This window comes from Styela clava, chromosome 13, assembly GCF_964204865.1.
Source record: "Styela clava chromosome 13, kaStyClav1.hap1.2, whole genome shotgun sequence".
Taxonomy (NCBI): Eukaryota; Metazoa; Chordata; class Ascidiacea; order Stolidobranchia; family Styelidae; genus Styela; species Styela clava.
In genome coordinates, this window is record NC_135262.1 from 18,286,542 (window position 1) to 18,302,605 (window position 16,064).

General features: G+C 37.1%; 1 protein-coding gene across 1 annotated transcript; it reads left to right on the forward strand.

Annotated features, from left to right (window-relative positions):
• Positions 1-4,321: 4,321 nt before the first annotated feature.
• LOC120341224 (uncharacterized) lies at positions 4,322-11,142 on the forward strand. The gene is made up of 2 exons (XM_078119064.1): positions 4,322-4,598; positions 4,831-11,142. The coding sequence occupies exon 2, from the start codon at positions 5,131-5,133 to the stop codon at positions 11,140-11,142; it is 6,012 nt and encodes a 2,003-aa protein (XP_077975190.1). The 5' UTR covers positions 4,322-4,598; positions 4,831-5,130.
• The last annotated feature ends 4,922 nt before the right edge of the window (positions 11,143-16,064 follow it).

Genomic DNA, 16,064 nt, shown 5'->3' on the forward strand with positions numbered 1-16,064 from the left:
GGGGAGATAATATAGCTACTCACCCCCAAAGGTACCCCATTTAATGTTGAAATCATCAAAACAAAGTTAATTTTTCCCAAAATTCGAACGAAGACTTTCGTAGGAATCAAATTACACCAGTTTAAGAACATAACAAGTTCCACCCAGTCATTATCAAATTAAAATCTATATTCTCAAGACCTTTGGCACTGATTGAAATAACTATATCTAAGTTCCCATCCGTACGATGTACCTAATTACCCTTGTTGAGATAATAGGAATTTCTGTTTATAACGTGAATCACGAGCTCACGTTTACAGCATTTAATTGGATTTATGATCAACGTATAAATACGACTCCGATATCTTTCGAGAGAAAGGGGAAGACGATGTAAACCATTCTAAGCTAGTGTGGATAAATGTTATAAGATTTATATTCTGTGTATCGTGGAAATCTGAGAATAAAATCAAACAGAATTTACCCATTATATATGCTATACGTCTTCCAAAGAAGACCTGACAAGCGAGTACGAAGTTTATTCCAAGTGTAATGCATTTTAGATAAAGCTGTTCGCAGCAATATGTGCTTCCGAACGTGCCCATTACTTGTTTTGCACTGTCGCATAGATCAACTGTGGCGCAGTCCTGGGTCTCGGCTCGAATTTTTCGTCGAAGCACATTGGAATGTTCAGTCCTCGTCGCGAGCTATCCTGCGTTTTCCAAACATTTTTGAATTTTAAAGATCACAATTAACTCGAACGACATGCAACTGACGCTACATATTTCAAAACAAGCGTCATACAGCAGAACTTGTTACCACTTAAATCCGCGTACATACAATAATAAATTTGGGATCAATTTTTGTTTCATTTAATAAATGTCGGGTTGTTCGAGGGCCGCAACAAATTAGCTCGCGGGCCGCATTTGGCCCTCAGTTTACCGACCCCTGTTGTAGAATAGTGCATTGCAAAGTTTTCAAGTTTTAAAAAAATTCTCGGGAATGGCATCCCAATCATGTAATAGTTCGTTTTCTGCACTTCTCTCTTGTATTCCCTTTCCTAATAACTTATATTTCTTTCGAAATCAAGTTATAACAGTAAGTTAGCAAGTAACTCTAACCAACATGAGTTGCACCACTTCATAAATCAATCAGAAATATATATTACGTAACAATGTAGCCAAACGTTGTGTTGATTCCGACAAAATTCGTCGAGAGCTCAGTTGCTACGCCATGATATATATAATATATTTCTTTGAAGCCATGAAAAGACAAAAAGAACTTAAATAAATAACAGATTGTTAACAGACGATAATGAATAAACGAACACCGAGTTTTATCAGATAATTCAGTCTCGAAACTTTTTATCTGAAATAAGACGATCTCGTTTCTGAGGCCTCGCTCGCATGCCGAATAAATGGGCTCGCGTGCCAAAGGTTGCCTACCCCTGAAGTAGCCAGAACTCCAATCTCCAATTTAAGTCAAACGTTCAAGCTTCCACAAAAACGTAGTTGCTTCTGCAATGGTTTACATTTTTCAAGTTTTTTTGTCCAATGACGTAAAAAAGAAGATTTTCACTAGAATCAAGTTTATGTTTCAATTGTTTCGAACTTGGTCAGTTTGCTTTTTGGTGTAGATTTCCTAACATGTGTCGCGCTTGTTTGGGTAAGCAGCATTCAGTGATCCATGGCCTGAGGATCTTTACAAGAAGATCAAATGCTAACAATCATCGCAATGCCTCTACTCGTACAAACAGCGTTGCCAATGCAAATGTTTCAGACGTGGTGTTCAGTTTCAGCTTTTGCCAGTTGTAGTGAAGGATCCATTGGGATTTTCTGAATAAGTTATCGCTGTGGTAGACTCTGCTAGTCAAATTTCAATTATATATACATCATGAATCGAAACGAAAACTTGGTCTAATAAATATAAACCATACCCGTGTTAGCACTGACACTTTATGTAACAAAGGCGTTTCACAAGATACAGAAGTAGTAAAATTGTCGGTGAAATCTGGTTACGACGAATATTGGAGTTAAACAACGTGTTTGTAATCAAGTCACGAAGACCACATTCAGATAGAATGCTTATAAAAGTTCAATATATGCCTCACTTGCAGGATATTCCGTTGGCCGATATTGAAGCGAATCAAGCTATGATTTTTATCGCGGCAGATAATCTCATAGCGTTCTTCCAGCTTTTGCATGGAGTGGGTCGACAACGTGAACCAATAGGAATTGAATCTCCTCTTGGTTGGACTTGATCGGAAATTTGCGTACAAGTATTAACAATAAGACAATTTCAAATTTGATGCATTGCGGAATACGTGACCATTATACCATGCTACAAGAACAAATCGGATAAAATTGGTCCAGGGAATCTGTAGGCACGGCATATAATTTGTCGCATAGGGAGTCCTTCGAAGATAGACGAGAATATATTCTCACGAACAGTAAAATTAAATTATTTGACCGTCCTGATGAATTCGGTTTCATGGAGTTGAATGGAAATTGCGAAAAGTCACTAAACAAACACGCAGCTCGTATGAGATTCAAAAGTCTTACAAAGAAACAACGATTCAATGAATAATCGCGTCGGGGTGCTTTTTCATTTTCTGGAAATACCGACAGCTATAAACGTCAATATAAAAGCCATGCTTCATTTATTCTATTTTTGAAAAATGATAATAATTCTGCAATTTTTAACTGTACAAATAACTGTTTTTCTTGGAAACAGCCATGTGCGTATAAATTATTGCCTCGTATTGCTTTCGTAGCTGTTGATTCATCTTATGTGGCGAATTTTTGTTGTTTAACGGGAGATACGTACGATAGCGGACATAAATTTCCTAGTAGCGCATTATCAATTATCGATATACACTTTTACGTTGATTTACTTACTTCGAAATAGAGTTCGATTCATTGGTATCAGCATCTAAGAACGTGATTGAAATGTTACACAATAACGGGTTCAAGACGACAGATTGGGTTTCGAATTCCAAATCAGTTTCACGTGAGATATACATTCATCGTCTCGCCACAAGTATTGATTTAGATATCGAGAGACTTACTCTGAAAAGTGCTTGGGGCTGATCTGTGGAAGCGAGAGAGATTGCTTCATACTTGAACACCAGGAGTTCACAGGTTTTGTCACAAATAGAAAAGCCCTTACTGTTGTAAGTTCAATACTTGATGCTTGGGATGAAAAATTCAACAATAAGAGACTGAAGTGTTGGTCAAAGTGGAGTAATTCTATAAGTTTTCAAAATATTTCAATTCCTCGTCAATTCAAAGATGTGGAATGTAAATATTCCCTGTACAAATTTGGCATATTCTGTCATATGATATCGAAGCATCCCAAGAAGAATTGCCAGGGTCGTTCTACTTAACGCTGATTCCGCGCAAACTCCCACAGATTACTGCGATAGAAGGATGAATATTCCTCAGTTTTTAGAGAATTCGGACATTGGACTAGTTTTTGACGCTACTCCCCCCGCATCAGGATTCCGCCTCATTGATGGATGACTTCCTGTGAATAGTCATGAAGGTGCCTTTGTCGGCAGTCCGCGTGGCTATAAGTGCTAGTTTAGTTCGGGTTGGGAAAAATATTCGAATATTTGAGTAACAGTTTACTGCTCTAATGGCCGTTCTCACGTGGCCTGGACACGGCACGTCACTTGCGCATCGTTGAATCAAACGCTTGGACAGTATAGCGCACGATACACGAGCATCAGCCTACAATCCTGGCTAACGGACAATGGCGTCAAAATTGGCTGTTATATTTGCGTTATAATATTTTTATTTATTTCCAGTGGATATGATATTGTTTCAATTTCTTGATGAGCATAATGTGTCCCAATTTCGCATGATTTTTAACTTTTCAGAAGGCCGTTTTGTAAAATTCGAAACATTGATACAAGTTCATGAAGTAACATTAGGTCAATAATATTAGAAATGTTTACCGATCCGCACTGACGACATTTCATAAGTTTTATTTAATGCAAAAACATAGACACGACAGAAAAATACAACGAATCCAGGGGCCAGTAGCAAAGATATTGGTAACTTTTCAATTTTACAGTGGCGATAAAGAAGATCAAATCCAGAACGAAAGAAAAAATTTAAAATAAAGTTGATTTGGAGATGGAAATTGCAATTGGCCAGGGTAAATATTGACGTTTTTACGTAAACAGCGAAGGCTCGTCTGACGCACTGTAAGTTCGAAAATTGGCATTATCTTCTATCAATGGGGATTTCCCTAAAGTGAAACGACAAATGGAAAATTCCAGCTGTCCACATATGTTGCAATCGACTCTCGCTGGACAAGTCTAATCTTGCTTCGCTCTCACGTGACTCGCTGCCGTGTTTGACGGCAGTCGTTGCTTAATATTCGCATAGATTGCTTTTTATGTGTTAAATTAGTTACGTTTAACGTCCGGTTGTAGGGATAATAATTGCCCATACCCAAGGCTTATGTTATTGGAACATATAACTGCTGTAACTTTTATTGTAGAATATTATATAAGCTATAAATAGACTGTAATTTGATTGATTGATTCTCTGAATCCTGAACTGAAATTGAAGTTATTTCTGAATATTTGTTATCGCCTGGCTTAAAACGTTTCGGTAAGTTTTAGTATTTGTTGTTTATGATAAGAATTCTTGTTATTAGTTCAAATAATATTCCAAATAATAATAATTAATTGGTATTTAAATAGTATATAGTATTTCATGTTAATTAAATACTGTCAGTAGAGCTAGACAATGTCACATTGTTTAATGATTAAGTTTGCAAGTGCTTTAATGCATTATTGTTATTTTCTGTGGTCTGTATTTGAATATTTTCATTTAAATTCAGAAAACCGCTACGCTACACATCACCATACACATTGCATCATTCTGTTATTAGTACGCTACACCTCTTTAACCTCATTCAACATTGTGAACTGTTTTACTGGATTTAATTCAATATATCAAATTTCATTGTACAACATTTGATATTTGTGGCATTGGAGGACACACTGAGAGTTGCGCGTTTTCGAATAGTTTTTCAAGAACCAAAGAACAGCCAGATATTTCAGTCACCCCCTTATGCGACACCTGTATTTGCCAGGATACATAGAAAAGGTGTTACATAATAAGTTTTCGAAACGAAATCATGAACTTGAGTTCGAGTGATGAAGATTACTCACCCAGAAAACTGGCTTTGAGGCAACTGGCTAACTATACAACAGCCGCTTGTCAGAAGATGCCATCACTGGCTGATGTCAAAAAACAACGTACAACATTAGAACATTTATATTTCATGGCTGAAAAAGCAATTGCTGATCAGGATTTGCATGTGCTAAATTCTGTTATGTCAAGTATTGATGATCCTTTTGCCAAACTTGTGGAAATGTACTCTGAGAGTATATCAGCTGCACCCAATGATGAAATAAGATTGAAATTCGAAAATGAACTTTGGAATGTGAATAAAGACATTGACAACCTTTTTGCTCGAGTACGTGAATTCACACATTTACAAAACCCCAAAACGTGGAGTTCAAATCAATGCAAAGATTCTGAACTTCCCGATTCCAGAAGAGAAAGAGCGGTAAGTGAAGTCGTGTCCTTGTCTGGTAGCATACGAAGTAAACGCTCTTATGCGAGTAGCAAGACATCAATATGCAGCAAAGGGTCTGTACATATGGCCAAGGCACAAGTTAAGCGTGAAAGAGCTCGAATTGCATTGCAAAGAACAGAAGCAAAGCAGAGAATTGAAGATGAAAAACGCAAAATTGAACATGAAAATCAAATATTGGAAGCAAAATTTGATTTGCAAGAAGCAGAAGCAGAGGCTGCTGTTTGGGAGAATTTGTCTGTGGTTGATGATGCTGGAAGTTCTCGGTCTTCATCAGATATATTCATCAGATCTGGTGTTCAAAAGGAAGCTAAAGCTGTAGTAACTTCGCGGACTGTAGAACACGAACAACAACCTGAGAGAAACGTTACTAATCAACAGGTGGTAAGTCAATCATCTCCTATCGCTACAACTAAACCTGCTGTTTCACCTAAACAAGATGTGGTGTCTTCAAGCAATGATGACAGCGTGAATTCTGGATTTTCCCAACAGTCCGCTGATTTTGCACTGAACACAGATTCAAATAATGAACATAATATATCTAAACCTTTGGTCACTGACACTGATAAATTTGCTCAGAGTATAGCCAGAGCTTTTGGTGAAGCCATGCATGCTCCAAAGTTGGAATATTTGACATTTTCTGGTAATCCTATTGACTACTATATTTTCAAGAAAAATTTTGAAACTAATATTGATGCTAAAGCACCCACAGATGCCTTGAAATTAGCTTTCTTACTGCATCAATGCAAAGGAAAAGCGAAATCGCTCATACAACACTGTTCTATATTTGAACCAGAAGTGGGTTATGCCAAGGCTAAAGATATTCTTCATAAGAAATTTGGAGATTCAGATGTTGTAACTGAAGCTTTTAAAGAACAGTTGCATCGTTGTTCGAATATAAAACCAGATGATCATGCAGCACTGCAAGACTATGCTCTTTTAATGAGAAAATGTGTTCTTGTGCTCGGTAAGCTTGATAGCCTTGGAGAAATGAATACATCTGATCGTATTATCGATTTTGCCAGTAAGCTACCATACAGCTCACAGAAAGGATGGGAAAGGAAAGCTGTGAAGATCAAAAATAATACTGGTAAAAAGGCTCAGATATGGGACTTGGCTGATTTCATTGAAGAGGAAGCTGATATTGCAGGTTCAAATACTGCGAAATCATTGAACATCAGAAGACGTGAAGATAAGCCACAACAAAAACGGCAATCAACACGAAAGTCTACAACTTATACTGTGAAAACTGAGGATGTCAAAGCAACTTCTCATGTCCAGAGTCCTGCTATTTTAAAATGTAAGTGTTGTTCCTTTTCCCACCTTTTGTCAAAATGTGAAAAGTTTAATTCTAAATCGATTGAAGAACGAGTAAAATTCCTGAAAGAAATTGGTTTCTGCTTCAATTGTCTACGTGGAGGTCACTTGGTAAAGGACTGCAAGTCACAATATACATGCTCTGTTAAAGGGTGTGGACGAAGACATCATACTTTGTTGCATTTAAATACAAAGAAATTAGAAAATGAAGAAAATGCAAACTTCAAAAAGAATGATGACAAACAAAGCTCAATTCAGAAGAATGTGACTACTGCAGTTCAAGCTAATTCAAATGCATGCAAGAGCTCCATGTATACTTACAGAAATATTTTGCCTGTCAGGATTCGAGCAAATAACGTTGAAGTGGAAACATATGCTCTGGTCGATATTGGGTCCGACACAACTTTTTGTGAAACAAGCTTAATTGAAGAACTTGGTTTGACTGGAAAACAAAGAACTGTTGAAATCAACACATTAGGACAACGACCAGTCATGCATGATGGTGTTGTTGTAAATCTCACTGTTGCATCAATTGACGATGCAGAAGAAATATTCATTGAAAATGTGATGTCTATTGACAAGATTCCAGTTCAACCAAATCCTATTCCATCTGAAGAAGAACTCAAGCTACTTCCTCATCTGCAAGAACTTAATCTACGTAAAATTAAAAATAAAAATGTTTCTCTGCTTATTGGAACTGATTGTCCATATGCACATCATGTGTTGGAAGTTCGAACTGGAAACAAGAAGCAGCCATTTGCACAAAAGTCTCCATTGGGATGGTCGATTATTGGACCATCAGTGAATATGCCATCAACGCACAAGATTCATGTCAACTTTGTGAAGTCTGATATGTTACTCGAAGAAGAGATAAGAAGAACATGGTACACTGATTTTGAAGATGAGATTGGAGATTTGACATTTCCAACCTCGAAAGAAGATAGACATGTTCTAAATTTTCTGAAGAGCTCTCTAGAGCATTTCGATGGTCATTTCACAATACCTTTACCTTGGCGTCCTGGGACACAGCTGCCGAGCGGAAGTCGTGCATTGGCTGAACGCAGATTGGAGTATCTCCATAAACGTTTGTCTAAAAATGATGATTTGAGAGAGAAATACACAGAAAAAATGCAGGAATATATTACAAAAGGTTTTGCGAAAAAGCTTTCGCAAGAAGAAAATATCCCTGCAGGTCCTGTTTGGTATTTGTGCCACCACCCGGTGTGTACCGCAAACAAACCGAAAGTGCGTATCGTATTTGATTGTGCTGCAATTTATAAAGGTGTTTCTCTTAATGACACTCTCATGCCTGGACCAGACTTGGTGTCAAGCCTTATTGGTGTGTTGACTCAATTTCGTAAGGGACGCATAGCTTTAGTTGCTGATATTGAAGCTATGTTTCATCAAATTAAAGTTAAGAAAGAAGATTGCAATGCTCTGCGATTTCTTTGGTGGCCAAATGGTGATATTTTAAAGAAGGCAGAATTATATTTCATGGAACGTCATATATTTGGAGCTTGCAGTTCACCTTGCATTGCTTCATTCTGCTTGAAGGAAACCGGAAAACGATTTGGTCATGAATTTGATAAAAGAATTTGTGAGATTATTGAAAATGGATTTTATGTAGATGACTGTCTTACATCTTCTGATAGTGATGAAGATGCAATAAACACAAAAACACAACTTTGTAATTTGATGAAGAAGGGAGGTTTCAATCTAACGAAGTGGATTTCAAATAGTTCCACTGTGATGGCCAATATCCCAGAATCTGAACATACCAAATCTGTGAAAGAGTTGGATTTGCATGAACCTCGAAAAGAGCGTGTTCTTGGAGTTTTCTGGAATGTAGATGCCGATGCTTTTCAATTTCGTTCAACTGTACCTAAGTTGAAGACATATACAAGAAGGACAATTTTATCTGCAGTTAATTCACTATTTGATCCCCTGGGAATGCTCGCTCCCGTGATTCTGGTAGCAAAAATGTTGCAACAAGAAATCATCGAAAAAGGTTTCGGCTGGGATGAAGTAATTACAGAAGACAATATTAAAGACTGGGACACTTGGTTCAAACAGCTCACTGATCTTGAATATATTTCGATTCCAAGATGTTTCAAGCCACAAGAATTTGGAAATATCAAACATTGTGAGATACACCATTTTTCAGATGCTTCTAGCTTCGGTTATGGTGTAGTTTCGTATTTGAGGCTGGTCGATGAAAATAATCAAATACACTGCTCATTTTTATGTGGTAAAGCAAAGGTGGCTCCTCCGAGGGCTGAAAGCATTCCTAGACTTGAACTTGTTGCTGCTGTGCTAGCTGTAAAGGCAGATAAGTGGCTACGATTAAAGTTGAATTATTCCGATTGTGAGTCCGTATTTTGGACTGATTCGAGTGCAGTGCGTCAAAGCATATGTAATCCAAGAAAACGTTTTCGTACCTTCGTTGCAAATAGATTGGCCAAGATTCATCGACAGTCAAAGCCGTCTCAATGGCGACAAGTGCCTTCAAAAATCAATCCGGCTGATGACGCATCACGAGGCTTATCATTGAAAACTCTCATCAATAAAAGTCGTTGGCTGCTTGCACCTGAATTTTTATGGAAGACCGAAGATAGTTGGCCAAGAAATTCTGAAGATAAAACGGACCTGCCTGATGAATTTCAGCCAATTGAAAGAAAGAAAGTGGCAACAATTATTGCTTCGGATATTGACACAATTGACAACTTCATTAAAAGCTTTTCTGATTTACAAAGGCTCAAGATTGCCACTGCATGGGTGTTACGCTATAAAAGTTTCCTTCGTAACCACAATTCTGTTACCACAAGAAATATAACTGTGGAAGAAATGCAATACGCAGAGCAAGCACTTGTGAAATATGTTCAGCAGCAGAATTACAAATCTGTCATTGATAATTTATCAGACAAAAGTGAAATTGGTGACAGGAAGGCTCGTCACGAGATGAAGAAAGCTGAGCATACAAAGTCAATTGCAAAACTAGATCCAATTATAACTGATGGAATTCTACGGATTGGGGGGAGGTTTGATAAAGCTCCTATTTCATTCGAAATGCGACATCCCATCATTTTACCAAATGATCACCACTTAACCAGATTAATCATTGACTTCTATCACAAGAAAGTTGGATATTCAAGTGTTTCTCATACTTGGAATGTTATTCGTGAAAAATACTGGATCACAAGACCGAGAGCAACAATTCGGCATGAATTAAATAAATGTGTGACCTGCAGAAAAGCTAACACACGACAAGGAGAACAGTTAATGGCTGAACTGCCATCTGCTCGTCTAAAGGTTGGTCAACCACCATTCTATTCAACAGGAATCGACTTCTTCGGCCCATATTTGATCAAACGTGGGAGAAGTGAAATCAAAAGATATGGCTGCATATTTACATGCCTCACAACAAGAGCTGTACATATTGAACTGGCAGAAGATTTATCCACTGATGCTTTCATAAATGCTCTTAGGAGGTTTATGGCAAGAAGATCAAAACCTTTTGAATTGCACAGTGACAATGGAACTAATTTTGTTGGAGCAGAACGAATATTACGAGAAGAAATGCATAAGCTCGATCATACCAAATTAGATGGATTCTTCAAAAAACAAGAAATCCGCTGGTATTTCAATACTCCAACAGCCAGCAACCAAGGAGGTTCCTGGGAAATTTTAATTCGATCAATAAGAAGAATTTTGAACAAGATATTTTACAAATTTCCTGTTGTATCTCAAGATGTTCTGCATACTGCACTCCTGGAGGCAGAATACATAATCAATTCAAGACCTTTGTGTCCAGTTTCTTTTGATCCAAGAGATAATGCACCATTATCTCCAAATCATCTACTTCTGCAAAAACCAACACCATGTATTTCACCTGGATTATTCAATAATCAAGATTCCTATAGTCGTCTACAGTGGCGTCGAGTTCAACTTCTTGCTGACGAGTTCTGGAGGAGATTCTGCAAAGAATATTTGCCAACCATAGCCATTCGTCAAAAATGGCCGGACAAGACAAGAAACTTCACTGTTGGGGACATAGTACTTGTGGTAAACAACAGTGTACCAAGGGGCAAATGGGAAATGGGACGAATTGTCAACACATATCCGGATCGATTTGACATAGTTCGTAATGTAGATGTCAAAACTCAATGGGGAGTACTGAGAAGACCAATCAACAAGTTATGTCTCATTCAAGAAGCAAATGTGGAAGAAAAGTAATGAAAGAACTGAACTGTTTAAAACAGCTTTTTATGGACTGTTTATTCAAGATGAGAAATCTTGAAAATATTGCACATGTACATACAAGTTGAGATTTCGTCAATTTTTATTATTTGACCATAATTTCGTTTTCTGCAATTTTTGAACTTTTTGTTTTTAAGGGAAATGTATTTATTGTCCCAATGCATACATTTGGGGGGAGTTTATGTAAGTTCGAAAATTGGCATTATCTTCTATCAATGGGGATTTCCCTAAAGTGAAACGACAAATGGAAAATTCCAGCTGTCCACATATGTTGCAATCGACTCTCGCTGGACAAGTCTAATCTTGCCTCGCTCTCACGTGACTCGCTGCCGTGTTTGACGGCAGTCGTTGCTTAATATTCGCATAAATTGCTTTTTATGTGTTAAATTAGTTACGTTTAACGTCCGGTTGTAGGGATAATAATTGCCCATACCCAAGGCTTATGTTATTGGAACTAGGCTTGCACGTAATTGACAAAAATCAATTCCGTAATTACGGCCAAATCGATTACGTAATGACCCCGTAATTGCGATATTTTTTTCACACTTTTAAACCTATCATAACAACCAATTTAATCCACTTCTATTCCGAATGGGACATCGACAGTTGAGACAGTTTGGTTTTCATATTTCCGCCAGTACTACACGCCGGCGACAGATGCTAAATACAAATATCAAGGAGTGAATTTAAATTAATTTTATTCTGATTTTTATCTTTTGTGTTAGCTTTGATTTTCCTTTATCAACCTTATCACCCAATTTTATGCGATTAATTTCATCATTACCAACACTGGTAAGTGGTAATATATTTATGAAACGATAGTTGACTTTTTTTAAATCGTATTAACGTATTACTACGAGTTTCGTATTAAATAAAAATTCCGGGTTTCTAATTTATAAATCAACGACGAGCGTATTCTCTCGTTTGATTATACTTGCGCTTGCCTCGCGACGAAGACTTGTTATTGTACCGTTTTTTTTACATTATCCGACTTTACTACTTAGTTAGCATTTTATAATAATTATTGATGCCGACTTATTGACGATATTCCGATTACCATGCTTCCTTTCACATTAAATCATTTCGCGGCCTAAATGTTATAACATTATTTGCGATAAATTTAGATCAAATATTATTTATTTGCGCATAATTTAAATAACGTACTTATATGACATGCCTTCTCCGAAAATACAAAGTTATATCGCAAAACAATGCATTTTGTGACATTTATGTTGCACTCACGAAAATATTAATTTACTTTTCTAACTCAAGTCGACAATCCTATCGGCTAAGATTGACACAAGTTTTGTCGAGTGCCGGTGGTATTTGAGTCGACGATAAATCAAAATAAGTTGCCGCATTTGGTAAAGACTTAAAGATTTTGTAAAGACATATTTGGCCGAAATAGTGCGAGGCATTGTGAAAACAAGGCCAAGTCCGGACAGATATATAACGATAAAACCGGTAACAGAGTATCAAGATTTTGTAATAGAAAATGGATCTCGCGCAGAATAAACATGGGAAATCCCGTCTTTTTGTTGTTTCTCTGCCGTCTGAATCGCTTTACCGATGCCGAAAAGACTAAGTTGCGTCGGTTCATTACGCAATTTCTCTTCCGTCGTCATATTGCTGTTTGATAAGCGCGACATTAATTATCACGGCATTTACAAATAGACCATGTTTGGTAAGTTGATCTCTTACATTCTTTAGTCATTTCACCCGAAGAAGTTGAAACCAGGTGTGTTGGCGTCCATCGGTCTCAACACAATTCTATCCCATAGCTACGCTTAATATGTACATTTGCCATGCTAGATAAGTTGATAATAGGTTAGTAAATGGCAACGCGTTATGCCTTCTCCATCTGCGTAACAAGAGAGAGAAAAACGGCTGCGAATACCGGAACTCTAACTTCTTCTACTTATTAAACTTTAATTTTTTACAATCGACGGAATTGACTGCTCTGAAGAGAGCTCGTTTCAATCGCGAAAGCGCTCCACCGATAATTACGAATTTACGTAATTCGTAACTTCGCTTCCGTAACTCGAAATAATTCCGTAAATCCGTAAATTACGTGCAAGCCTAATTGGAACATATAACTGCTGTAACTTTTATTGTAGAATATTATATAAGCTATAAATAGACTGTAATTTGATTGATTGATTCTCTGAATCCTGAACTGAAATTGAAGTTATTTCTGAATATTTGTTATCGCCTGGCTTAAAACGTTTCGGTAAGTTTTAGTATTTGTTGTTTATGATAAGAATTCTTGTTATTAGTTCAAATAATATTCCAAATAATAATAATTAATTGGTATTTAAATAGTATATAGTATTTCATGTTAATTAAATACTGTCAGTAGAGCTAGACAATGTCACATTGTTTAATGATTAAGTTTGCAAGTGCTTTAATGCATTATTGTTATTTTCTGTGGTCTGTATTTGAATATTTTCATTTAAATTCAGAAAACCGCTACGCTACACATCACCATACACATTGCATCATTCTGTTATTAGTACGCTACACCTCTTTAACCTCATTCAACATTGTGAACTGTTTTACTGGATTTAATTCAATATATCAAATTTCATTGTACAACATTTGATATTTGTGGCATTGGAGGACACACTGAGAGTTGCGCGTTTTCGAATAGTTTTTCAAGAACCAAAGAACAGCCAGATATTTCAGTCACCCCCTTATGCGACACCTGTATTTGCCAGGATACATAGAAAAGGTGTTACAGTAGGGATTTCAGGATAGAGGTTACATGAATATGATTAAGTACTGCTTGTACCGAGCTTTATAGGGTAGATCAGGGTGGTTCGAACCGCGGCCCTAGCACACATTCCTTGCGCCCGTAGAACAATTTTAGCGTGTACTGAACCATTGTTAGATAAGTGTATTTATTGGCAGAATATTTCTGAACTATTCCAACTGTGATTGGCCTTTTTCCTAATCTCGATGTCGGGATTGATATTTGATAAAATCACGGAATTTCAATGTTGTATCTATAAACGTCAAGACTCTACCAGGATGGAAATGACTTCCCGTGGTCGGTACGAGGAGAATAAATTGTCTTGTGCAGACATGACCAAGCTGATGAGATGAATCGCGCTTCCATCCAAACTTCGTACATGAAGCTCGCCTTAAGTAACTTCTCAATTTTAGAGACGTGACCACGTTACAGCAATGACGAAACGCAGACCTGACTTAGCGCCGCGCAATCCAGTTTTTTTTAGCTGGGTCCGGAGTCTCATCTTAGACAGATATTTTGGTTGTTATTTGACGATACCACTAAACCTAATCACGCTAAAAGTAATGAAATTAGTCAAATATATGAATTCATCATACAATAAGTGTAGAATAAATGAACAAGAAATAGGAAACGTATTTACCTTTCTCCAACAACGTTCAATGACGGGGTCTGGTGTGTTTCCAAGTAATTTCTACCACGAAAAAATGTAATTTTAGCGGACATTACAAAATCAAACATGAAGAAAAATGCCAAAAATATCACGATATTTCTCAAGAAGCAAATGGGTAAACTCCCGATGTTTTATCACTTTTGGGTTTTCTCCTACTGCGGCCCGCGAGACATCGCCAAAAGTTATTGCGTCACGCCAACCTCGCAACCTTGGACCACCCTACGGTAGATCTTATATAACGGATGCTGCAATTAGTAGAAACATAAATAATATTGTATCGGTAAAAGATGTAGAGAAATCGATCTTCAATACGATTCCAGAAAATCTATGGACACGCATGTAAATTTAGATTCGAATATTGCTCCATCCAATTCGCTAAGACAAGTAATAATTCCACAACGTCCTCATATATATATATCACAAAGTTTGTTTGAGATTAAATGTAATTACTTTAAGCCACATATCATGTATTTGAAAGATTGTCAATTATATCTACCCGTTCCTTATTTTTTATAATGTGAAAAATTCTAATTTTACGGGCATTCAGCGAATGCGAGTATCGGCTTTTCTAATCTTATTTCTCATCATTCTATTGCTAGGACATCGGTGCTGTATGCGATGCAATCACGAGAAAAAAAGCGTATACATTGTGTTATTTTTATCTCATATAACATTCGAGACACGCGAAAGACCACTCATTTAACCTTATTTCTTGACACGTGTGGATACCAAGAGATACAAAATATGTGGATAACAAAATATCTGAGTTTAACTGTCTTTGACTTGTCAAATACTGGCACTATGATCTTCAAACCTCCCTTTCATACTAGCCCATTCATCAGAAATTGAGCAATTGTAAAGGTTGTGCATGTGGGATAAGTAGTTTGAAGTAAGGTTTCCCACTACGGTTACGAGTTACGAGCTAACTAAAGTCGTATCCTGTCCTTTGGTATCCAAATTATTGTCTTCAATTTATGCACCAACAAGAAACTTTGAAAGAAACTTTGTTATCAGCCTGAAACACATCTGATGTTGACATCAGTGTTAACAGTCTTAGTACTTCAGTATTGGTGTTAATAATAAATTGACTATTTTTGACAAGGACTCAAAGAACAGCTGCGAGTATGCTAGGATACAAAATAAGACAATGATAAATATAACATTGCATATATTAGAGCAATCCTCAAAACCTATTCGGGTAATATATGAATAAACCTAACAATATTCGAAGTATCAAATTCCCACCTGATAATCATTTTGCAACGTATGGCATGAGTCAAACGCGAATTAGGAAATCCCATCATTAATAAAATATACAATTGCACAGCAGACTCCCTGATCCGCATTGTGCGACGTGCATTTACCTCGTGGCAACAAAATTTCGAATTTTCTAGCGAGGGGGGGGGGGGGGGGGGGGTGAGTCATTTATTCGCCCCAGTAAAAGGAGGGACGTTGACTAACTTTACAGTGCTTAAA